The sequence below is a fragment of the Squalius cephalus genome (assembly GCF_949319135.1).
Source record: "Squalius cephalus genome assembly, chromosome: 16".
NCBI lineage: Eukaryota > Metazoa > Chordata > Actinopteri > Cypriniformes > Leuciscidae > Squalius > Squalius cephalus.
The window spans coordinates 13,799,734-13,826,766 of NC_137137.1; the positions used below are offsets into that span (position 1 = coordinate 13,799,734).

The window sequence follows — 27,033 nt, forward strand, 5'->3', positions numbered from 1 at the left end:
TTACATTTTCGGTTTGAATTGGATTACGTCTATTTTTATTTATTTATTACTTCTTTTTTGTTTGTATGATAGGCTACTGCCCTGCATGCGCCTCTGCGCATTATATCAAGTTTTACATGCTATTTAATCTAGTGACTTGAATCTTGAATCATGCACTAAAAAGATTCACTGTTTTGTTCAGTGATCCTTTCATTGACAACGTGCCTTTTTGTGTTATGATGAGCGAATCGTTTCTTTAAAATTTGGCAATAAAAGCCATATTACGTTTTATTACAATTTGCGTGACTAGCCTACAAACGTACTAAATATTATAATAACGCTCTTACTCACTCCAATCGTTTATAATCAGTATTTTTTTTAGATCCTCGTTCAAGAACGATAACAAATTGGCCTATAACAAATTAGCCTATAACAAATTAGCCTATACAACATTCGATTCTGGCGCTCCGATTTTCGTTTAAACTTAAAACTGAATCGTTTGTGAAATGGGCGTGTTCGTTCAGTCGGCTCAACCAATAATATTTCTCCCTCACAAGTCGCAGTAGATTTCTGTTGGTTCGTGTGTCAGTCTAGGAGAGAAGGCAGGAAAGCAGTCACACGCTTCAAAGGGGAGATACTTCTACGAACCAAACATTTGATTCAGTGCATATGAAAGTGAACCGTTCACTTCAAAGATTCGTTCAAAAACACCGAATCGTTAACAGTACCACTGTGATCCACTTCGAGACATTTAGCTATATGGTTTGGATACAGTCTTGGATACCGTTTTTGCGAAAATAAATAAATAAACTGGCGTTCAAAACAGACCGCAGAGCCTCATCGATGGAAACTTTTTAGTCACGGAAACATTATTCTTCTGTGTTACTGGTTTTGGGTACTTTGTGCTGTCCCAGCTAATGTAGTTGCAGCGGTCAAGTATATATTGATGTTATCAGAGCTACCATTTAACATGTTTTAAAAGGATCTGTTTTCATACGCTAGCAGCATCACGTGCAAACCTGCCAACGCCTTTTCTGTCTTTGGCTTCGTTATTCTTCAAGCTCTAGGATAATTACAACCGCGTTCAGTTTTAAAGGTGTTTATTAATTGTTTTATAAACGTTTTGAAAAATGGGTTGCACTTTAAGTGCTGAAGATAAAGAAGCGATGGAGAGGAGTAAGATGATTGATCGGAACCTGCAAAAGGACGGAGAGAAAGCATCCAGAGAAGTCAAACTACTGCTGCTCGGTATGAGAAACTTTCTTAATACCAGTATTCAATAATTCATGCTATGTTGCGAGTACAATGTGTATTTTTTCTTCTTCTGTTATATCTCTGTTTTAAGCGCTTTCGGAGCGTCAACTCGATTGTCTTCATGCAAAGCTGTCCAAAAAGTGAAATGAACTTATCACTGCAAATATTCACGTTAATGTTACAAAGGCAGCAACAAAACTTAAAAATCCAGCTTAAAAAGGTCGACAACCTGATGAATAGGCTATTAGGCTATTCAAAATTGTTTTCATGTGGACTAATAACAGTTGATTCAGAATGTGTTGTGTTTGTACTAGTCTTGGCTCAGTGTGCTGTCAAAACATGTTTCCCCGTGGAAATCCTCCTAAAACATCAATTGAGCATCACCTTTATTTAGGCTATTGCCATATTTGACCTACACCATTTGGTTGCTCTGTATGACATAACCAAACCCACACTCACACACCCTGGAATCACGGCAGTGTGATGAAGGAAAATAGCGGAAAGTAATGGTGTGATTGTGGCAGTATTCCAGCTATAAAAGCGTGATGGAATGCAGAAGATAATGGCTGTTTTGGACCATTAGAGTGACAAATTACTGGTGTTTTGTCTGTCTATTTGTTTTTGGATACTTTATTGGTAGCATACTCATTTTCAGAGACAGAGCCACCCCTTATATTTACAGAGCATGTAGTCCGCTACTGTAGGCTACAGTAATATACTAGATGGTGCATTCTAACTAGACACAACTCTCAGATTCTTTGTGGGTTGCTTTGGAGTTTGGATAAAAGTGCTAAAAGAAGTAATGTAAATATATATATTCCAATGATGTAGCAAGTGCCTTGTGACAGCTGTTGTTTCTGGTTGTTGTTTTCAGCTGTTGACAGGTTGTTTCTCTGAGTAAACCATACAGGGATTTGTCAGAGGAGTGGTCAAATATGGAGTGACCTCTGTGATTTTTGTGTGGGAGGCAATTCCTTTGGACTGTGATAATCTTCTGCATGCAGATTCTCTGTAAAAACAGGTTAAAAACATTGTAGATAGTAGATTACACAATCAAAATTATTGTCGAATTCATATTTAATGTTTACATTTTTAAGTCACAAACAGATTAGATGACGGCAAATAATATCCAAGAGAGCATTCCTGTCAGAGGGTAAACATTGGTACAAGTATGGCAAGCCGTTTTAACATTTAGCCTAATCCTTAAAACCTACTAGTATCTATTTTCATGCTACTAGTACTTAAAGAAGAACTCCGGTCAATTTTAACATTGAGCTCATTTTTTTGTAAATTTGGAGTGCTGTCAGTACAGAGAACAACGACAAAAATCGGTGTTGCCTACACCGTGTTATCCTCTTTTTAAAATTTGCACCCTGTTGACTTCAATGGGGCAAGTTTTAAACCTGCTTTTAGCCTCTTAACATCCTTGATGTGTCATCACAAGTGCCCAGCCATGTGAGTGATTCCTTTAGAGTGAACGCGGGTGAATCTGACTGCAGTAGATGTGAAAGATATGAATAAAAATTATGTTAATTCAGCCAGCGCAAATACCTGTATTTTCTTCTTGTTTTCGGTCGAAGTCCACAGTAGTCGATTGTCGAGTTCACGCGCATAGGTTATCACGCGAGTGAACTTGACAATCGACTACTTCGGACTTCGCCCGAAAACAAAAATCCACACACCCAACCCAGAATTAATTAGTTTATTTGATTCACAGCTTATATAGTGTTTTGACCTCGACAACCCAACTGCATTTTACCGCAAACTTTCTAAAGAAGGCGCAATCGCTTGTTTGCTAAGGGTCGGGTCGGGACTCCAACATTAACACACTGACAACATTGTATTCAGAATATGAAATATATAGCCTAACACTTTTTAATGTGTGATTGTGTAAAGGTGTTCACGAGATATCAACCTTTCGTGAACTTGTGAATTTCGCCAGCCGTCTTCTCTGCACCAAATAGGCCAAGCTTCCACGCTTTCAGGGACAATCTCGTTTTCATTGAGACAGACGTGGTGTGCACGGAGGGGAGGGGCTGTGTGTGTGTGTGTGTGTGTGTGTGTGTATATGTATGTGAGAGAGACGCGTGAGTGACAGAGAGATGGAGGGAGAGCAGGGAAAGGAAATGCTGATGAACGAATACGCTGCGTGTTTTAAATAGCGTTAAAAAAAAAAATGTATAACGAAACGCAAAATGTGGTGGCCGGTGTTGATTCTGTGGTGAACCGCCACGAATTAGTCTATGTGTGGGAAACACTGTAACTATTCATTAGTAGTAACTAGGGTTGGGTACCGAAACCTTAGTAACCGGCGGGCTGAATCAAAGTGCATATTTCGGTGCCACTTAAATGCCTCTGCTGTCTGTTGAAATATTTGCCCTCTGGTTCTCTGAAACAGACGTAAGAAGCATCATCACCGCATGTGATCGCTAGTTAACCCTTTGACGCATACGATCATTCACACCGGTGGGATTAGAACGTTCAAATCGCGTAATCATCAACTTCTAAATTCTAATTTGTGTTCACGTGTTGGCTGGTGCTGAGCCAGAGACAGACGCTCTCAGCGCTGTCATATTTTATCACAATTATTCAGTGTCTTCAACCACATAAGGTTTATTTTAGGTTTCAGACATTTAAATACACAAAAAAACACTAGCCTAGTTCTAGTTTTTCTTAACAAGTTAGGTATAATTAAATAGTAGACACTATTGGAATAAGTACTAGTATCTAACGAATAAGAACTAGTACCTAAAGAATAAGCACTAGTATCAAACGAATAGGCACTAGTACCTAAAAAATAAGCACTAGTAGCTAATGAATAAATACTAGTACTTAATGGAATAGATACTAGTATCTAAAAAATAAGTACTAGTAGCATGAAAATAGATACTAGTAGGTTTTAAGGATTAAATGTTAAAACGGCTTGCCATATAGGCTACAAGTCTTTGTGTGCATGAAAATCATCTTTTTTTTTGTCTCTTTTTTTTCTTTTTTTCTCAAGTTATGTAACCCTTCCCCTCTTGGCATTTAATTCGTGCATTGGGGCATGTTAGGGGGTTTGGCTTTTAACTCTGAATGCAGAAACCCACAGTATGCTAGAAGTGGGGCAAGCATTTCAATGAGCCGAATATTACATGCTCCGTTAAACTCAGAATGGAGTTCATAAATAAAAGCCGTTATGAAAGAACTGTCTAAGGACGGCAAGTTCTGAGAGTCATCCTGAATTACCAAATGATTTTTATATGCTCTCGCTGTTTTAATACTGCTGGCCAGTTTAGACAGCATGGCTACATCACTGTTGGCAAGAGGATTGCAACTGTCTAACAGAGTTGACTATGGCTGAGTTGTAATTAGCACTGCACAATGAGCTCTTAGCTTAATCACATTGTGAGAACTCACTTGTGGATTTTTCTTTGTGTTCATTGTGGCTTTCCTGACATCAGCAGATTCAGGGGCATTAGGCTATGATGACTACACTATTGCTTCTAGCTGAACTGCAATTCAAGTGGTCTGTTTAAAGGGATACTACACCAAGAAATTAAAATTTGGTCATAATTTTCTCGCCTTTATAGCTTTCCAAACCTGTCTGACTTACTTTCTTCTGCGAAACACAAAAACAAGAAGATATTATGACGAAGAAATTTAGGAACCAAACTACATTGGAGGCTATTGACTTACAGGGAGATATTTCTTAAAATAGCTTCTTTTATATTCCACTGTTGTTCATCTCTTTCTATTCCACACAACTGAGTATATCAGCGTTGTTATCGTTAACTAGAACTAAAAATTGTTTCACTGAAAATTGTTTAAATGAAATATAAATATTAGACGAAAATCCTTTGAAACTTCAAAATGTAACAAAAATGTTAAATCTTTAATTGGCAACTAACTGAAATAAAATATGATGAACACAGGTACTTGTACTTGTCACGGTGGCTGTAATGAACGCGCATGATGAAAGGAATAGGGAACAAAAAAAGTACTTAATTAAATCTACACAAAACACTTCTAGAACACAAATCTACACAAACAACCACTTTTAACTTAGACGATGATGGACAAATGAACTGACAGAACTCAGGGTTTAAATGGACAGGGAGAGTAATCAAAATAAGTATGAACAGGTGATATAAATCAGCAACTAATTAAGGCACAAAGAACACAGGCAAGCCAGAACAGGAAACACAGTGAAAAACAAAACTAAAACAGAACATACATGTTACATAGTCCCGAGTTTCAGGAAGGTGCGGCTTTGAAGGGAAAAGGGGCTGGCGAAGTGCAGGACACCGGAGGAGATTACAGAAGGAGAGGTCAGGGTGGCGATGACATTGGGAGGAACCAGGAACATTAGTAGTCAGACAGGAACCCAGTGCGCAGCCAGGATGATGGCCCCCGGCAGAGTCGAGGGAGGAAGGTGCCATGGTGGAGATTTGGCTGTCGACACCAGGGGCACGATGGACGGAGATGGAGCTGATAGAGGGATGCAGCCGTTGGATGGATGAAGCGTAGCGTAAGGCCAGTAAGTCTGTGGCGCAGGCAGAGTGATGTCTGACCAAGGCTGAGCCGGAGGGACAAGGGAGCCTGGTGGAGCCATAAGGATGTTGGTCCCAGGTGGAGCCAAGGGAGTTGGAAGTTTGAATTTCCGTGCATCGGGATGATGGCTGGCTGGGCTTTGGGTCAAGAGTGGGGCTGGTGATGTCCTCCGCTGGGCAGATGGTGAACGCCGATGCGTTGTTCACCAGCACTCACTCCACAAACATGGAGAAACCCTCTTGAGGACCATTCTATGGGAGGCATGCCTTGGACTACTCGCTGAGTGGTCCGGATATGGAGTTCGGCATGGCAGATTAAAAAAAAACTCTAGTGTGGTCCTCCAGGGAATGGTCCTTCTGCTCTGGGTTGGACAGCAGGTAGGTCTATATGCGAGGGTAGAAAGGGAAAAAGAAAGAAAAACGTTTCTGTCACACACAAATGGCTGTATTGAACGCGCACAAAGAAAGGAATAGGGAACAAAAACGGTCCTTATTAAATCTGCACAGAACACTCAGGAGATCACTGGAGAAAACATAAACAACTACATTAAACTTAGCCAATACCGGACAAATGAACTGACAGAACTCAGTTTAAATGCACAGGGAGAGTAACCAAAAAAAAAAGTATGAATCGGTGAATTAAATCAGTAACTAATAAGGGCACAGGCAAACCAGAACAGGAAACAGTGAAAACTAAACTAAAACAGAATATATATGTTACAGTACTACAAAAAAAAGTAAAAACTGATCTAAAAAATAAAGTAAAGCTGAAAATATAAAAATAAAAGCTTAATCAAATATTAATTGTACTAAAATAGTATAAATAGTACTAAAATGATCCTGTTATATATTATCTTGCTCATTTTGTTTCACATGTGTGCTGTACATTTTCACTGGTTATATGAATAGTTCACCCATGACAATTATGTATGCTGTTGTGTTGAATGAACACTGGAAACATTTAGGAAATGTGTTGTCTTTATAATAGCACACTTAATATTAATATTTTTCTCACAAAGTGTATTTGGGTTTTATATGTGAAAATATGTACTTGCCTTCTATATTTTAGGAAGCGGTCTCTCAGAAGGTCACACGGGTCACTGTAAAGGTTCCTGATTGAAAAAGAGCTGTGTGAAGATTTAAATATATCCTTTTGTTTTCCACAGAAACAATGAGGTTGAGTAAATAATGACAGACTTTTAATTTTCTGGTGTGAACTCTCTCTTAAACAACTGTTAGTTTCTAAAAGAAACATTTTGCTTGTCAACTGAGGGAAGACTTCTTAATGTAAAATTAGTTTCTGTTTGATAACACTATGATTATCCCACTGGAGGATACTGCTCAGTAGGGGGTTTGGCATCTGGTGTCTGTCTGCTCACAGCTCTATGTGAACCTGCACTGTTGAAAAACCTAAAGGAAAATAAATCCTAAATCATGCCTCTGTTCAGCTGGGGTTGATAATTGTAGTGATCTTAACCACACTGCACATGCCACTGCAACTAACTACTGTATATAATTACAGCAGGAGTGAGCCATTCACACACCCATTTAAAGCATTCGCAGATGTGTATGTGGAGATTTTGTGGCTGTGCTGCACAGTCCCTGGTGCGAGACCTGATGCTCAGACAGAATCCAAAACGTGTGTGGGTAAATGAGTGAGTTAGATTGTTAGCTTAGTGATAAAACCACACAATGGTTGCTGATATGAGCCCAACATCATTTGCTCATGGTTGTGGACTTTATTTATATATTTATTTATTTATTTGAACTAAATTGCCTGTTTATTTTATTATGCAATATATATGTGAAATTAAACAATGTTTTTATAAGGTACCTTTTTTTTTTTTTTTTTTTTTTGCAATTATAAATAGTACAATTTAAATATGATTTAAATTTCTAAATCTTTGATGCTGTCATTATATTGCTGACTTTACTTATGTTAATGAGAGAAGTAACAATGTCAGATTCATGAGTTTTTGCAGTTCTCTTTAGGAATTATTTGATCCAGTTCATAATATTAACCCAGTTTTAACGATTTGTGTAGAAATTCGGCTTTTTTGGGTGAACTACTCCTTTAAAAAACCCAGATTCGGCTTGCTTAACTGATCTCTGTTGGAAAGGTCAATAGGTTTGCATGTTCTCTATCTGTTTGGAAAGTCCAGGGCTGGATTTTAACAAACGTTTTCAGTTTCTCTCAGCCATTGATAACTCTTTGTGCTTTTAACTTGTGCCAAGGCCTCATCAAACATGGCTGGACGTTTTGGACGTCCCACTCTCTGCTGCAGCATGCCTGCGGTTCAAGATGCTCAGAAGAAATTTTTCACATGATTCTCTAGCCCCAAAGACCCACAGTTATTCCCTCGCCCTGCCAAAAATTTGAGCTAATAGGGCAGCAATCCACACCTCAGAAGCAGAAATTATTGATCTAACCCTTAATGCATCTTACAGTAGATTTGCTGCATGTAACCACAGGCACAAAATGATCCTGAAGATTGAACAGTTGACCAAGTGGGCTGAATTTTTTCCTCTGTCTTTTTCCTTTTTAATTCATTGTGATTCTTTTATTGTACAGTACTTTGGTCAACCTCGGTTGTGTTGCTTTTTAAAACAACATTGATTGATTGATTGAATTTTTCACCAGAATGGCAAGCCAAAGAATATTTGAAGTTCAACGGGTAACTTCGGGTATCTCGAGTAATGGAAAAGTATTTTGTAGGGGACAGAATCTGTTACTCCATATCCAAAATTTGTTAAAATCATCATGCAATATCTGCCAAATTGCATAAAAATGTGAAATATGTTCTATTCATTCCTGTTATTCATTTCACTTGTCAATTGAGAATTACAATTAAGCATTGGATTATGTACACACCATGCGTCCACTGACCTATATTCTCATCTTTGTACAAACATCTGTTTCTGGTGTGTTGGTTAATAAGCCATCCAAGTGAGTCATTTGACTTGTTTATAAAAAGCTCACATATCGTAGCTCCTGCTGTCCTAACAAACACTTTGGCTGGGGGAACTAACATCAGATAAACCTTTCATCTTCAGGGCATTTAATCTCACCGTATGGCAAGTGCAACCCGAAATAGAGCTCATTCTGCAGCTCATGCTGGGCTTGTGATGTGGGAGGCAGAGGTTGAAAGCTTCTATTCATCTAATGCAGACCTTCTCCTGAGCGTGTGATGTTTGGGGTCAGGCGAATAGACTGCATTTATCGATTTGCCATATCAACCACGTTCTGTGTTTTTTGTCCTCTTTTAGGTGCTGGGGAATCAGGGAAGAGTACAATAGTTAAGCAAATGAAGTGAGTGTTTTGTTATTATTATTTTTAATCTTTTTTTTATTTATGCGAAACCTCTCAAAAAATTACAAAAAGAATGGAACTGAGCAGACCCTTCGGGCACCATGATAATAGCGGTAGATTAGATAATTTCATATATATATATACTGTATATATATATACATATATACATGTGTGTATGTGTATATATGTGTGTGTGTGTTTATTATTATATTAATATTGTAATGTTTTAAATTATATTCTTTTATACTATACATACATTTATGTTTATATAAATTATATAGAGATTCTTGTATGTTCTTGTATATTCTTGTGTGTGTATGTGTGTGTGTGTGTATATATATATATATATATATATATATATATATATATATACAGTGCTATACATAAGTTTAGACACCCATGCTAAAGTTGACTAAAAAGAGGAATAAAAAATCATCTTTTGGAAATTGAACTTAATGCCTTAATTAAAAAAATCAGGAAAAATCCAACCTTTAAGGACACCAATTTTCTTTGTGAATGAATAATGTATCGTAAATAAATAAATGTTCTTCCTTAAAATACAGGGTGCATAAGTTTGGACACACCTATGTTAAATTCCCATAGAGACAGGCAGATTTTTATTTTTAAAGGCCAGTTACTTCATGGATCCAGGATACTATGCATCCTGATAAAGTTCCCTTGGCCTTTGGAATTAAAATAGCCCCACATCATCACATAGCCTTCACCATACCAAGAGATTGGCATGGTTTTATTTCAGTTAGCCTAATAGCTGGTTTGATTTGCATTGAGAGATGATCTTATGGAAAGTACCCCATGCCAATCTCTAGGTATGGTGAAGGCTATGTGATGATGTGGGGCTATTTTAATTCCAAAGGCCAAGGGAACTTTATCAGGATGCATAGTATCCTGGATCCATGAAGTAACTGGCCTTTAACCCTCTATGGCATGACTTTTTGTTTTTTGGGAAAAAAAATCTTTCACCCCATTTTTTGGGAGCTTGGGGGTCCTTGATAACATATCCATCATAAAATGTGCCCCCCCTCCACCCCTGAACCAGATATGGGTTTGTTGCCTCAGGGCAACACTGTGCTACGAGGGTACTAAAACTCAAAGGTTTTCTACATAAGTGGAATAAGGGAAAACAAGCAATATGTGCATTAGAAAATGATTTATTTTGACAAACATCAATCACAAATGGTTTTAACCTATCACAAACATCAAATAATCAACAAAAACAACTATTACTACTAATTACAACTAACACCCCCCATAACACTTTATGTATAAATTTTCATTTTCATATGAACATTTACACCAAACACTACACATACATATGGGGGGTGTTAGTTGTAATTAGTAGTAATAGTTGTTTTTGTTGATTATTTGATGTTTGTGATTGTTTTTTTTTAATTGTTTTTTCTATGTTTATGTAACGTAGGGTGCTTTCACACTTGCATTTTTGGTGCACACCTGGGTTCGATTGACATCAGAGTTTGGTTTGATTGGATGAAAAACTCACCCTTTCCGAACCATACCCCAGTCTGAATAAAAAGTGTGGTCTGGTGGACGTATGATTTAATAAAACTTTGTGTTTGTGTGTTCTCACTCCCTTTTCTGGCAAACGTGACTGACGCACTGCATACTTTGGGGTGGTGGTGGTGGTGGGGGGGGGGACACTTAAGCAATTAAAATGTCTTTTCCGTTGCTTTTTTTGTTTGTTTTTTACAGTTAAAATTACAGGAAAAAAAATACAATCACAACTAACACCCCCCATATGTATGTGTAGTGTTTGGTGTAAATGTTCATATGAATATGAACATTTATACATAAAGTGTTATGGGGGGTGTTATTTTTGTTGATTATTTGATGTCTGTGATAGGTTGAAACCATTTGTGATTGATGTTTGTCAAAATAAACAAAATAAAATAAACCTTCTAATGCACATATTGCTTGTTTTCCCTATTCCACCTATGTAGAAAACCTTTGAGTTTTAGTACCCTCGTAGCACAGTGTTGCCCTGAGGCAACGAACAAAAAAACACAGTTTTAGTATATAAATAAAAACAAAATAAATCTTTAAACAATCCAACATACTTCTTTACATACTGATGCACATGCATATATTTTTTAATAAAACAATATTTTAACTTAAACATGTTAAAAAGTGATATTTATCTTACTAATTGGTGGCACTCTGTAGCATGTGGTTTTGCTTCATTAAAGCACAGCTCCACCCCCCCAAAAAAGGTCACACCCACTTCAGCCCCTCATTTCATTGAACAGACATGTCAGGTGATATTATATATAAAAAAAATATATATAAAAAAATTAAAGGGGCGGTGTGAGGTCCAAAAATGTGGTTTGTTGCCTGAGGGCAACACCATGCCATAGAGGGTTAAAAATAAAAATCTGCCTGTCTCTATGGGAATTTAACATAGGGGTGTCCAAACTTATGCACCCTGTATTTTAAGGAAGAACATTTATTTATTTACGATACATTATTCATTCACAAAGAAAATTGGTGTCCTTAAAGGTTGGATTTTTCCTATTTTTTTTTAATTAAGGCATTAAGTTCAATTTCCAAAAGATGATTTTTTTATTCCTCTTTTTAGTCAACTTTAGCATGGGTGTCTAAACTTATGCATAGCACTATATATATATATATATATATATATATATATATATATATATATATATATATATATATATATATACAATTATTAGAACATATACACTAATACATTACTTATAATCAAAATATATTGAAAATCATTGTATATAATACATATTGTATACTAAAATTTGTAAATAAATGAATGATTGTATGGCCATTCAAGCAATCACATGTATTTTTATTTGCTTTCTGTACTGAATATTTTGGTTTGTGGATGACCAACATCAGAACAGCCTAGAGGGAACATTGCTGGCAGTTATCATTGGATTTTGTTGATTTAAATATTTTGTTTTTGCGCAGTAGATGTAGTTATACTATCGGATTTGTTTTACTTCAGGATCATTCATGAAGATGGTTACACAGATGAGGAATGCAAGCAGTATAAAGTCGTGGTTTACAGCAACACTATCCAGTCCATCATTGCCATTATCAGGGCCATGGGCCGTTTAAAGATCGACTTTGGGGACTCTGCAAGAGCGGTAAGACACCTAAATTAAAAATGCACGCAGAATTACCCATAAACAATCATTTATTACTTCTCTAAAAAAAAATTAGTACTTCTCTTATCTTGACTGCATAGTTCTGGAATTCGAGTACAGCAATGTTTACAAAATTCACCCTCGGGACAACTCAAACTGAGTTTAGTTCATCTTTTCAGCCTTCCCAGGACAAAAGTATTTCAATCATTTATAATATCATGATGCTCTGAAGTGAACCACCATAATTGGTCACAATATCTCAATACAGCAAGAATCTACTGATGTTTTCCCTCATTGGAATCTACTGAGGATTTCCCTGTTTTTTACCAAATTAACACAAGGAAGAATGATATTTAATTATTTATATGCAGCAATATACATGGTAATATACAGCTCTATATATATATATATAAATATTTCTAATTCCTGTCATACGAAAACAAACATGCAACACACCTCGTGTAGCTTGATTCATGAGCTTATGAGGTATGTTGTAATGAATCGGTCAAAAAGAGTTCATCAGTCAAAAGAATTATGAGTAACAAACTCCATATTCACAATTGAAGTGGACTGACAGCTTATAGTATCATTAAAGGAGACCAGTTTTCAGATTTTGTTCTGTTTAACATCAGGATGACGCTCGTCAGCTTTTCGTGCTCGCGGGCACTGCAGAGGAAGGGGTCATGACCCCTGAGCTCTCTGGGGTCATCCGCCAGCTGTGGAAAGATGAAGGAGTGCAGACGTGTTTCATCAGATCACGAGAGTATCAACTCAATGATTCAGCAGCATAGTAAGTGCACTTTCTTGAGATGGACCAAGGTTTTTCACAAGCTATTCTGTGGGGCCTAGCAGAGGGACCACAGTGCAGTTCATCACGATAACATGTTTGACATCCAGAACATGTCTAAATAATATATAAATAAACAGATTTTTTTGTTTGTGTTGTATTTCTATCAAATAAATGTTGTTGGTTTGATATTTTGTTGTATAATGCAGTAACATTCATAAACATTTAAGTGTCCAAATACTTTTATAAATTTTAGTATACAATTACTTGAACAGAACATGCCAATGTTTATTTTGGCTTATAACTTTAGATAGTCATTTTGAAAATATTGTTTTTACTTACAAAACCTTTGGTTTATTGCACCATAATTTGTCTCCACAGAATCATCATGCTTTTGTTTGAAGTGTTTTGATGTGCAGTAAATCAGATTTTGGTTTCCTAAATGGGGAAGGTTCAGGTTGAGGCAGAGTTGTACAGCTGAGGCACAGTTCCTTTAGCCTTGTGCAAACCTGTTTAAATTTTTTTTACCTGGTAGATTCCAGCTCATTGGCTGTGGGGAAATTTGTGGCTTTCTGAATTGCATTGCACAACTTTTTTTCCCCTCACAGATTTTTTCCATAGTACCGTCATTCTTTCACTCTGTTTTCAGCTTTGGTAGCCACTAAGAATTTTTCCAGTAATAATAATCAAGAGCAAACTTCTCTCCTCTCAGTGAACTCATGCGTTCATGCATTGAAACTATAGAGCCAAATCTTCCAATGAGAAAGAAGTTTTATGCTGTGAGCTCCTGTGTTATGGCAGAATCAGAGTGGATGGGTCATTTGATGGATACATCTTTATTTTAGCCATAGGCCTGTACTGCCGTGATTTTCTCTCTCTCTCTCACTCTCACTCTCACTCTCACTCTCTCTCTCTCTCTCTCTCTCTCTCTCTCTCTCTCTCTCTCTCTCTCTCTCTCTCTCTCTCTCTCTCTCTCTCTCTCTCTCTCTCTCTCTCTCTCTCTCTTTGTTTTCTCCTCCAACCTTTGCAGCCCCTCACCACCACCGCAATTGAAAATGTTACTTGAGCAGCAGATCAGCTTTGCCATCACATTAATAAATGACATTTTAAAGTAGAAAACAGTTGGTTTAAATTTTAATACTATTTCACAATATTATTGTTTACTGTGTTTATGATCAAATAAATGCAGCCTTCGACTTGTTTTTATTGTAAAACTTGTGAAAACCATTAACTGCATGCTTTTTTCCCAGCTTCATGTCACATATTCTGTTGGATAGTGATATCAATGATGGTTGTCAGCTCAAAATATAATCAAAATACATTGAAAATCATTGTATATAATAAATATTTGATATTAAAATGTGTAAATAAATGAATGATTGTATGGCCATTCATGCAATCACATGTATTTTTATTTGCTTTCTGTACTGACTATTTTGGTTTGTGGATGACCAACATCAGAACAGCCTAGAGGGAACATTGCTGGCAGTTATCATTGGATTTTGTTGATTTAAATGTTTTGTTTTTGCGCAGTAGATGTAGTTATCCTATCGGATTTGTTTTACTTCAGAATCATTCATGAAGATGGTTACTCAGATGATGAGTGCAAACAGTATAAAGTCGTGGTTTACAGCAACACTATCCAGTCCATCATTGCCATTATCAGGGCCATGGGCCGTTTAAAGATCGACTTTAAAGCTTCATGTCACATATTCTGTTGAATAATGAAATCAATGATGCTTGTCAGCTCAAAAAGATAAAAGTATAATAAAATATAAGTATGTGTGCAGGTCTCAGAACAGGTGCATCCTTTTTAAATGTGTTCCAGCTACTGAGACTCTTCTTACAGTACATACTGTACATTTTACGTAGATCCTGCATTTGGGAGTATTAAGAATCTAAAGAGAAATGTGGGGATTTTAAAATGTCCTTCTAAATGCTCTTTAAACCATCCTGACATATTGTTTTGTAAGTGGTTTCACTCAAAAATGCTCACTATGGTTTGTCTCTTGTCCAGCTATCTGAATGACCTGGATAGGATATCCCAGCCCACCTACATGCCCACTCAACAAGATGTGCTGAGAACTCGGGTCAAGACCACTGGCATTGTAGAAACACACTTCACCTTCAAAGAGCTCTACTTCAAGTAAGTGTCATCTCTTTCTTTTTCTCTCTTTCTCTCTCTCTCTCTCTCTCTCTCTCTCTCGCTCTCTCTCTCGCTCTCTCTCTCTGTATCTCTCTGTCTCTCTCTGTCTCTGTCTCATGGCCTGATCACAGTGTTTACTGCTTGTATCCAAACAGGATGTTTGATGTTGGTGGTCAGCGTTCAGAGCGGAAGAAATGGATTCATTGTTTTGAAGGCGTCACTGCCATTATCTTCTGTGTGGCGCTCAGCGACTATGACCTGGTCCTAGCTGAAGATGAAGAGATGGTGAGTTTCCTTCCCACGGCGATCCCACAGCTAAATCAGAATGGCACACTAGTCTGTTAGCAAGATCACATGACCAATTCAAAGACACATTTGATATGACGGATTAATGCAAATATGGTAAAAGATGATAATCAGTGAGAAAAGCTAGTAGCAGAGCTCAGTATTTTGTTTATTTCTCCATAGCCACCACAGGGGATGTTCCATTTGTCCTGGTTGTGTTAAAGTGATTTTCTCATAGCTCATGGAAAACCCGCATAGTTTCCTCACGAGACCCAATCTTTCTTAAAATACACTATTTTTCCATAAAAGGATGATTTTAGGTTGCATATTGACTTTCAGCGGAACTAAATGCACATTATAGAATTAAATAACCCTTAATTCCGTCACGGCACTGAGCATTTTTTAATGCAAATCTCAAATGTCCGATCAAATGTGAACAGATAAATGAGTCTCTGAGCAATATGTCGATCTTGATGTGTCCACAGAACCGAATGCATGAGAGCATGAAGCTTTTTGACAGCATCTGCAACAACAAGTGGTTCACAGACACATCCATCATCCTCTTCCTCAATAAGAAGGATCTGTTCGAAGAGAAGATCAAGAGAAGTCCACTCACGATATGCTACCCAGAATACTCTGGTGAGATTAAATAAAAAATTGGAATATTGTACTTATGATTGTTAAGTGGCTTAAATAACATTACATGTAAACTCACAGCTAAATGTATATGTGGTGAAGGATGATGCCACTAATAGGACAGTATATTCAACAATAGTTGTATTACTAACTTGAACCATCTGTTCCTGAAAAACTATTTATACAAACTTCAGATAATCAGTAAATCATATATTTACTCAAGCATCATTATATTGGTAGAGTCTTTAGGGCAAACTGCAGAGTGGATGAAGTATTGCTTGTTTATAAAAAGTTATATAAATGAAGAAGGGACTATATGAGGTTAATTCTGAACAGCCTATCAGATGAGGGGAAGCACTGTGGAAAAAACCTGTTTTGTGTCTGCTAGTTATCATCCTTCAGGGCCGGGTGAAAGTTGAGTCTTGCCGGTTTGGAGAGGTTTTAGTGCCTCTCTCTGTCTTTATTTTTAAAACATAGTACATTTATAGTTGTTGGTTTGTCCTCAGTGTATTCCATTGAAATCAGTCATGGATGAATTGTGGCACAATATATTTGGCCAATGGGCTGGACCATTATAGAAAACTTAATTTTTCAAAATGATGAATTAGTCTTGTTTTTCATACTGGACTAAAAAGCTTTAATTTACTCCTCCAAAAATACTTGAGTATTTTTATATTGTGCCCCGAATAATCATCTTCTGCCTTGTTCATTGATGTGCCATTCTCCATATTCCCACTTAAAAAGTTGTTGGAGTAACGTTAAGAAATCTTTCTATGTCTAATACATGTTAAAAATGACAAAGCTGAATTTTCAGCATCATTACTCCAGTCTTCAGAGTCACATGATCCTTCAGAAATCATTCTAATATGTTGATTTTGTGCTCAAGAAAGATTTCTTATTATTATCAATGTTGAAAACAGTCATGCTGCTTAATATTTAAACTGTGACACATTGTTTTCAGGATTCTGAATCGAAAGCTCCAAAGAGTAGCATTTATTTGAAATAGAAAACCTATGTAATGTTAGAAATGTCTTTACTGTCGCCTTTTTTATCCGTTTAATGCATCCTTCCTTGCTGAATACAAGTATTAATTTCTTTGCCAAAAAAAAAAAAAAAATCTTAATTTGAACAGCAGTGTTAATCACACAAATCTTAAACTCACATTTGTCTTGTGATGCTCAGGAACGGATGCATATGAGGAATCAGCAGCCTACATCCAGTGCCAGTTTGAGGATCTGAACAAAAGAAAGGACACAAAGGAGATCTACACACACTTCACCTGTGCCACAGACACCAAGAACGTGCAGTTTGTGTTTGATTCAGTCACTGATGTCATCATCAAGAATAACCTCATAGAGTGTGGCCTCTATTGAAGCATCATCTGTGTGCTAAGGTAAGGATTCAGTAAGTGCTTTGCACTTATTTTTTCCTAAATTTAGTACCATACATTTGGAAATACCACAGACCCCTGGTGACCTTAAAAAAAAACATGAAATGTGTTTACCCGAAATGTTTTTTTATATTTAATAATATTAAGACTTTTTTTATTTTTATTTACAGTTGTTGACGGAAGATTTCAGAGCTTCACTGGCTGGTTGTTCCTAGTTTTGTCCGTTTCCTCTGACAGCGGATGAGCGAGAGAGAGACTGCCACCCCGCTGCATGCACCCTTCACGCTAAATGTGGTACCTATGACCATGAACAGGATTTTTGAGACTATTTTATTTCCCCTTAGTCCTTTTTTTTTCATAATGACAGTCTGTGATGGTCATTATTTCTTTGCCACTTACTTTTAGTCTTTATTTTATTGCCAATTTTCCTCTATAGGTATTACATGACACACCACTATGCATAGATCAAAATACACAATGGACGATATCATGTGACTATATGCCAACAAAGATTTCAGTCTTGTGTCCTATTAATAACAGTGTATCAGTTCTTATGGGAAAGAAAGTTTTTCATAGTGATTATTTCACTAATTTATGAATTATTTAGGTCTGTCTTTAAGCCTTTATTTGCAAACATGGCAGAATTTCTAAGAATTAAGTCGCTATAATGATTGAAATGTTATGTTATTGTTGTAACTTAATAATTCACAGCCCAAATACACACAGCAACAGAATTTCTTTTTTCTTTTTTTTTACTAATTATTAGATATGAATCACTTTATATAACACTTTATATAACACACTATTTTTGTATTTCTTGAGAACCTGTAAAGGTGTGAACAAAATCTTTTCTCACAGATACATTTCTGAATGGTGCGAAATAACTCTGTTTGGTAAAGAGCACTTGGGAACAAATGCCATGAAAACAGAGCATGATGGCTGGATTTGCATTCGTGTCTTGGAGCACAGCCTTTTCTAAGACTTGTTTGATGTGCTTTTGTTTAATCCTGTGGATTTTAGTATTTTTTTTAAACAAACTGACACAATGTGATCTGGTTTGTAATACGTGTTTAATATGAAAAGGGTTTCCATTGATTTAAGACTAATGTCTATAACATCTTGAACATGCCAAATAGCCAGAGTCACTATAATATTTGCAAGACAGCCATTATCCATATATTCCAATAGTGGTACATTAATGTACTCAATGAATTAGTCTGAATACATTCAACAATCTGTGGTTTCCTTTTTACATCACTGTGCTTTATTTGAACTATTTGAAACATAAAAAGTACAAATGAACAACTAACGGTAATGATAGCACTGAATCACTAATATGCTATAAACTTGGTTTGTTTAGTTTCTGAACGCATTGGCTATTATTTAAAAGAAGTTTTTACTTAACTATTGTTAACGGTCAGTACCATGTCACCAATTGCTGCAGTTTTGGGAAAATACATATGCAAACCTTTAAGGAAACCTATATACATAATCATGATCAGAAATTTACTATAACAACCATCAGTTGAAAATAATCTATTTTTTGAAACGGATCAAAGAATATTTGATCATTTTAGTCTTCAAAGGGCGAAGACAAATATACCGATTTTTTTACACTAAGAATCATACCTAAATGTATTTTACCATTTGTCTTATTTTAATGAGACCATGTATCTGATTTAATATTGTGCAATTGCCAATGTTGGCTCTTTTATTTCCTACTATTCCAGTTGTTTTTCTGATTGTGCCTGTGGCTCTGAATGTGTATTTATGTGTAGTGTCACGATTGTTGGATATCTTTACTAATTTTAGCTGTCTTTTTTTTAATATATAATGCTCTTAGCAAAAAGAGTGTTTTGTATTGTGGTTCATTCAAAATTAGATCTGACATAGAGGGTCAGTGTTTGAAAATCCCAATTAATACAATGTAAGGGGGCTCTTTCGTGAAAGTGAGCAAATACTATGGTGCTAATAGCCAGACAATTGCAGCACATAGTAATCCGACACCAGCAACCAGTGGAATTGATGCAAGTCTTTATTTCATGTGCCTACATTTACATTCCAGAACATCTCCACAAATTCAGACCTCAGGTTTAAAACAAAGCCAACAGGCCATTCTAGAATTTTCACTTGTTACTGTAATACTGTTTCATAAATATATATATTTATGTCTCCATATATATTTTATATAGACTCTTCTTGAAACAGAATTTTTGTTTGCCTACTCTTTATTTACAAAACATACTGCCCTACTATGTTTGGGGCTGAAAAAGAAACATTTTTCACATATTGTGTTGGTTAAATTCAAACAATCAGGTCTTGATGGTATGCAAGTTTTTTCCTCTCTCAAAGGAGACCAGACACTGCTCAGCACTGTACGTGTTTCTAATTGTTATCATGGGATCTGATGTCCCACTATAATGTCTTTATTACAGCAAAATTTTAATTGCATTAAATTTACTTTTCTTTTTCTGGAAATGAATGAAAAAAAAAAAAAAAAGCATCTAACAGTCAAACCTCTATAGGTTTAACATTAAAACACTGTGAGAGGAGGCTTCTCTACAAGCATCATTAACTCATAGCATCAAAAGTCCCCTTTCTTTGGTAATCCTTCTCTTGTTGACTCTATTAGCAGTTTGAACTGTTTGGAAATGTTTTTAGAATCCCTTTGGAGAGCAGAGGCCGTTAGTCTAATCTGGATCTAGTCTCTGAGGTTTGGTTGGGATGTTGAGGTTGTTCTTTGCCCGGGGATCCGCTGACCACACTTGACTGCTTGCTGTAGAGTTCACCTTCATGCCACCTGTGGATGTTCTTTTGTTACCGTGGCAACTTCATCAGAGTTGATCCAATCATTCAGGTGGGGATGGGGCGGAAAGATCTGGAAAATAACATAATCACTTAAATTGCTAAAAAAAAATAGTTCATCACTTAAAGGTATGGAAGCTTGTTTCCAAAAGTCAGAATTGCTTGATAAAAAGTCACAGTTCGGAGGGAAAAAAAGTCAAGTTTCCAGATATAAAGATATAGACTTTATAATCCGCAATTGTTACTTTATATAACACAATTCTGAGAATTACCTTTTTAATAAAAAATTTAAGTTGCGGAAACAAGCTTCCATATAAAGGTAATTCTTTTATTAAGAAAAAAAAAAAGAAGCAAATTCTCATTTAAATGATTTTACAGCACTTTCTAAAGTTATAACACCCTGTCTACACTGGAAGCGTGGAAACTTTACGTCATCCAAGCACGTTTGCTACCACACACCAGGTCGATGAATTCAGCAATAGTAAAATGAAGAGTAACTATGCATCCAAGTTTTTCAATGTTATTTTATTTTCAAATCGCTTGATACAAAATTACTTGTATGACTTACTATTATTAGTATGGTTGTACTTTTTAATTCATATACAAAATATTAGAAACAAAAGCTGGTTTAATTTAATAGACCAGAGACCAAAAACTTCACAAGATGGGTTTGGAGCAGATAAAATCAATATTTGTGCATAAAATCAAGTAGCTGGAGTAGCTCTGAATAGAATAGAAATGAGGGTATCCGTCAACTGAAGTCAGAAATTTACGTTTAACGTTCCGCTCATGTCTAGTGTAAACAGGGCGTAAGAATCTGCTTTATTTTTTTCAGGGAACATACCTTTGAAAAAGTCGATAGTGTTTAGAACAGACCACAGTCCTTAAGGTTTTCTTTGATGATAATGTCTGTCACGGCGTTAAACACGATCTCGACGTTCTTTGTGTCCGTGGCACAGGTCAGGTGTGCGTAGATCTCCTTTACTCCCTTCTTCATGTTCAGATCCTGAAATTGATTCTTGATGTAGTCGCTGGCATCTTCAAATGTGTTTGGACCTGGAAAATGAAGATGTTCATCAATTATCATAGTCGACCCATGGTAGTGGCTGTATTTGTGTTTACAGTTCCAATACCAATTGCAATAGATTAAAACAATGCAGACTTTTAATGAGTTAGTTCATTGAAAAATGGAAATTATTTTACTCACCTTTATGCTGATCCAAACCTGTATGACCTTCTATCTTCCGCTGAGGAATACCCTGACAAATCTTTTCAATAGAATGAAAGTGAACGACTGTCAAGCTTCAAAAAGGATGCAAAAGCACCATAAAAGGTCTATACCAGCCATTAGAAGCCATACTAGGAACAGACCGAAAGTCATTATTCACTAATAGTCAGTTAACCGATTGGTTCAAGTCAATTAGTTCACTGAAAAGATGTGACTCAAAAGAATGATTAATTTGTCAATCAGACATTGTCTCTCTGAACTTGCCGAGGAGAGCTTGGTCAAATCGATTATAATTTTAGTTAAAAAGCTATCAAATGGCTTCAGAAGTCCTCATTTATTATACTTTCATGGTACTTTTACTTTTTTGTCATTCTGAAGCTAGACAGTCCCAGTCCTTGTTCGCCAGGATGATTTGATGTTCTACAGAAGAAAGTCATACAGGTTTGGAATGATAGGAGTGTGAGTTAACAGTTAGCAAGTCCTGGGCAAAGTACTGCTTTAAGGTGTTGTTTATTTATATAGAGACCTCACTCACCATCATAGTCAGGGAAACAGATGCTCAGGTGGACTTTCTTGATCTTCTCCTGGAAGAGATCTTTCTTGTTGAGGAAAAGCACAATGGAAGTTGTGGCGAAGAACCTGTGGTTGCAGATACTGTTGAAGAGATGGAGACTCTCGTGCATGCGGTTCTGGAAAACATGAGGTATAAAATAATATAAGTTGAGAAGCAATCCTAGAGCCTCAGACATCAGTATCAAACCATTAAATTGAGCTCTATGATATTTATAATGTGAATTTTTTTGCTGAATAAAGGATCTCTAAGGTCTGTTCCTCATTCTTAAAAACAATGGTTCCAAAACGGAGGTTTCACAGCAATACCATAGATTAGAAGAACCATTTAGGGTTCCTAAAGAAACTTTAATTAACAGTCAACAGTCACAAGAACATTTTAATAATCAAAAGAATCTTTTTCCACTAAAAAGAACATTTTGTGCAATGGAAAGGTTCCTGGGGCAGTAAAAGTTCTTCATGGAACCACAGATGCCAATAAAGAACCTTTGTTTTTAAGTGTGTTGGCTAAAGATAAGCACTTACCACTTCATCATCTTCTACCAGCACCATGTCGTAAGCACTCAGGGCTCCACAGAAGATGATGCAAGTCACACCTTCGAAACAATGAATCCACTTCTTCCTCTCGGACCTCTGGCCACCCACATCAAACATCCTGCGGCCCAGAGGAACATGAAAAGGTTTCATTCAAAGCTTTGGTTTATTTTTCTTTGCTGAAATCTACCTAAAATATTCCTTTTACATGGATAGTCCTATTACATTTTTGGTCTTGAGTATCATTACATTACCATTTTTGTGGCTCTCAATTTTAACAGACCATGCACAAAAGTTGCTTCAATCACTTCAGGCAAGTAAGACACACCTGAAGTGGAGCTCTTTGCAGCCGAACTGTTCCTCAATGATACCAGTAGTCTTGACTCGAGATCTCAGCACATCCTGCTCAGTAGGGAGGTAGTCGGGTTTGCAGATTCTGTCCATTTCGGCCAAGTAGCTATGAAAGATAAGTCAGCAATTCATTTGAGGACATCTGAATTATACATCTGCTAAAGTACTGAAAAATCTCCAAAGCATAACAACTCTGTACTGTGACAAACGGATGGTCTAACCACATCCTCAGGTGCAACTGAACTTTATAGGTATTGCTGTCCCTGCTGAGTGTTGTACTTACTATCCAGCGGAGTCATTTAGCTGGTACTCAGCAGCTCTTTCAAAACCAGCCTGCACGCCTGGATCCTTCCATAGCCTCTTGATGACGTCTGCCAACTCTGGAGGCATGGAGCCCTCCTCAATGGAGTCAGACAGGTTCTGGAGCTTCTGACTGTCTTCCTGCATGGGACAGTAAAATGGGCACTGTTAGGCACCATATGGTCAGTCATCAATTGGTTTGCTTATTTAATATGTCGTAATGAAATGAAAGAGGCGCCAGGTTTTCACTGGAAGGTCCAGTTTAGAAATTTTGGTCAAATAAATAGAAAATTAGGTCATTTTAAAAAATGAAATATGCACAGATAAATTGTTCACAATAGGATCTAAACATGCATTTTGAAAATGGATAGGGTGAATTTTCATTGCATGCCGACTTTAACACTGGGTTTCAGTGTGTGAATTTTGTTAATATGTGAATGTCCACAAACTAATCATTGGTGTGGAGTTGTTTGGGCTGACCTGTCCAGATGGGGTCCCAAAGTTGATGTCCAGCATCTCCATGCCTCTGATGATGGCCAGAGCAGACTGCAGAATGTTGCCAAAAATAATAGATCGAAACTCTATTTGTTCTTCTTTTGTATAACCACCTTGATGGAGAATTCTTGGGGGGGGGGGGGGAAAGAACAGTGTTTTTGATTAAGAATTTGTAGGTGAATTCATTTACATACACTGCAGCCAGACTCCACATTCACTACCACCTGGTGGTCACAGATTAACATTACAAGGTGTTGAAAAATGAATGCAAGTGCTGGCTTTTCCCAAATGCACACTAATTGTTAAGAAATAATTTAACTAGAATGCATGGATGAGATTTTAAATTGAGATGAAATATATATCTCGAATGTGCTTCCACAACCTGTAATGGGCTCTTTTGAGCATGTATTCTGTGTTGCATGCATTTATACTCACTTCATCTGTTTTACAATGGTGCTCTTCCCTGACTCACCAGCACCTACAAGACAGAGCGAGAAACATGTGTGAGCGTACATAAGAACAAATGAGGAGCCCTCAAATGCTCTTAAACTGAACATCAGATATATTTTCGACCAAATAATGTCCCTCTGTGACTTTTAGCTTAGTTAAAAGCTCTTTGGCCACATCATATTGATCTGAATATCACCTCGGTATGTGTCTACATGGTGGTTACACACAATGCCTTTCTCTGAATTTAACTATTTATTTTATATTTTAATAACAAGGTCAATGTTAAGCAGAGATAATCTGTCAGGAAAACTTATAGATTGTCACTGATGTCCAGGTCAGAGGAAGGCTCTTTAACCTGCTTATAAAGTGACCCAATTGGATTTGTGTTAAGGAAAGCTTCTCAGAAGATCACTGACACTTTGATTAGTCTTGGAGCTTCGGTCAGTCGAGGGCGAGGGGCTCAACCGTCTCCCGTGGCAACCGTCACTCTTATGTGCCCTTTACTTCCTGAGTTAACTGTAGCTGTGGTGATGTGTTAAGATAACTTGCGTCATCCCTGTTACATCTCTGCCTGTACGACTGCTTAGTTTAGCAACTAGATTAGATTATATGGAAAACGGCTGTCTACTTCGTAACTGTCAGATATGAACACATCACTACCATTATTAGCACACTCTTTGACTTTTATTGTGCAAGAGAAGTGATTTCTTAATGTATTGAGAATGATTTCAAAACTAATTTTCAAAATTCCTTACACGCAACATGTATCTGTACTTAATTAAATTAGTTAATTGGTTATATTTACTTTCTTCTAACTTTGTATTTTACCAATGTTATTATTATTTAAGAACAGCAGGTTACAAACTTCCTGTTCAGACAGGAAGTGGCTTGTCGAGCTGGAAGAAATCAGGTCAGTACTTAATTTATGCATCTGTCTTACAGTGATTTTCTGAAATTGCAAATTTATTTAAAGCGTCCTGATGTAACAAACTTAGGAGCACTGAAACTGTGGCCTCCTCTGTTTTCCGTTCCCATTGGAAGATAAACTGAACCTGAGCTTAAGAGGATCGGGGCTTAAACCATCACGGTAATCGGATTCAGGTCTTATTGTCAATATGCCACAATTCACAGTGTCCCTCGGATTGTGATCTTTTAAGGCGACTTCACTTGCAGTGAAAATATTGCTACAGGAAAGCTGGAATCGATCGTGCAAACATTTTTAAAAGCTAATTTCGAAAATCCTTAAAACTGAAAACATTAATAAATTAATTCGACCTTAAGATCATTCATGCTAAAAAATGACCTGAAAAAGAGCTGATGTGCATCACCTAATATGAAACTAAAGTAAATGTGTTATATGGCACAAAACGACATAACTTGTAAAAACATTTGCATGCAATTATGAGGTCAAATGATTACACATGCAATGTATAATTTATGAAATAATTACATAACCTGTGGTTGTCTCAAATCTTTTGTAAGCCAGAATTTTGCTTACAGAATGTCTTAACACTCTGCCCTAGTGCATCTATAACTCTTAATCCCAGAAAGAAAGAATCAGAAGAATAACCTTAGGTTTTTAATCCCACTTCGTAGTCTCACCTGCATTTTACTATCTTGCAGTTTAGTATTAGTGATCACCTGTTGCAGGCACAAACGTACATAAAGCATCTGAAGTTTCTGCATCAGTAACTGGTTCTGGAGGCAAAATTCCTTAACTCAACACCAATGTACTGGAGGAGTCAAACACTGATTTCTTACCCAGCAGCAGAAGTTTGACCGTCTTGGCTTCTTTATCAGCATCTTGCTGGAGCTGTTTTTCCAGCTCTTTGGACTTCTTGGCATTTTCCTTATCCTCTGCGCTCGCTCCACTACCCATCTCGTCGTCAGACGCTTCCCTGTCAAGTTCCTCAAGGAAAGAAATTTTGACGGCTTTCCCTGTGCTTTGTTGACAGAGAAATGGATGCAGGTAGCCCTGTACCTTGGATCGTGGTAGGGAAAGTGTTGATTCCTCTCCTAGGTGTGACTGACCTGCCTTGGGATGGACAAGTGGATAGAGACAGGCACAGAGACTGAAGCGGACTGCCTTGCTTCCTCCTTTGGTTGCTCTATCACCTCTAATTCCTCCTTGTCCACCTCAAAAGTCTTAGTTTAGGATTGGGGAGGGCTTTACTGATCTTCCTGTGTGAACCAGCCAATCCTATTAGCTCAGCTAACAAGGACAGAAATGAAGGTTGTAAAAATTAGGACCAATGCTTCTAGTGAACTAGCATTTGGCATTGATCAGATGAAGGAGTGTGATTTAAAGTGTGTGTGTGTGTGATCAATTGGAGCTGATATATACACAATATTTGATGTTTTAGGAAAATGAAGACATGCCATGATGCATATTTTATATGCACGTCTGGTTTTTTTACAAACAAAATTTAATATGTGAACTCTGATGTTGATTTAGTTCTGACGGATGCAGAGGTCAGAGGATGAAGGGTTTTACTCTTGTCCTTGGCGGACTTTTTTGTCCGAGGGGTTGATACATGTATAGCATTCTCCATGTGATACACACACACACACACACACACACACACACACACACACACACACACACACACACACACACACACACACACACAGCCAGTTTCAAGCGTTATGTAACCTTGATCTTGGGGGACTGGAGGTAAAGGAGGAGGACTTACAGGTCTTGTTTCCGAAAGATGGGAGTGGTGAAACCAGCACTGAAGTTGTCATCCGATCGCTGTTCTCTTCTCTAACATCATCTTTAACACCATTGAACAGATCTTTATCTCTACCTCCCACTGTGCTCAAGGCAAT

General features: G+C 37.0%; 2 protein-coding genes across 2 annotated transcripts; one reads left to right on the forward strand and one right to left on the reverse strand.

Annotated features, from left to right (window-relative positions):
- Positions 1–566: 566 nt before the first annotated feature.
- gnai3 (guanine nucleotide binding protein (G protein), alpha inhibiting activity polypeptide 3) lies at positions 567–19,646 on the forward strand. Its single transcript, XM_079897474.1, has 9 exons — positions 567–1,227; positions 9,033–9,075; positions 12,086–12,227; positions 12,860–13,017; positions 15,032–15,160; positions 15,316–15,445; positions 15,931–16,084; positions 17,264–17,474; positions 17,642–19,646. The coding sequence occupies exons 1-8, from the start codon at positions 1,110–1,112 to the stop codon at positions 17,452–17,454; spliced, it is 1,065 nt and encodes a 354-aa protein (XP_079753600.1). The 5' UTR covers positions 567–1,109; the 3' UTR covers positions 17,455–17,474; positions 17,642–19,646.
- gnat2 (guanine nucleotide binding protein (G protein), alpha transducing activity polypeptide 2) lies at positions 18,526–27,033 on the reverse strand. The gene is made up of 10 exons (XM_079897473.1): positions 26,898–27,033; positions 25,966–26,416; positions 24,190–24,232; positions 23,740–23,881; positions 23,243–23,400; positions 22,937–23,065; positions 22,600–22,729; positions 22,040–22,193; positions 21,121–21,332; positions 18,526–20,349 (listed from the first exon to the last, which is right to left on the reverse strand). Exons 2-9 carry the CDS (start codon positions 26,081–26,083, stop codon positions 21,142–21,144), a joined length of 1,065 nt encoding a protein of 354 aa, XP_079753599.1. The 5' UTR covers positions 26,084–26,416; positions 26,898–27,033; the 3' UTR covers positions 18,526–20,349; positions 21,121–21,141.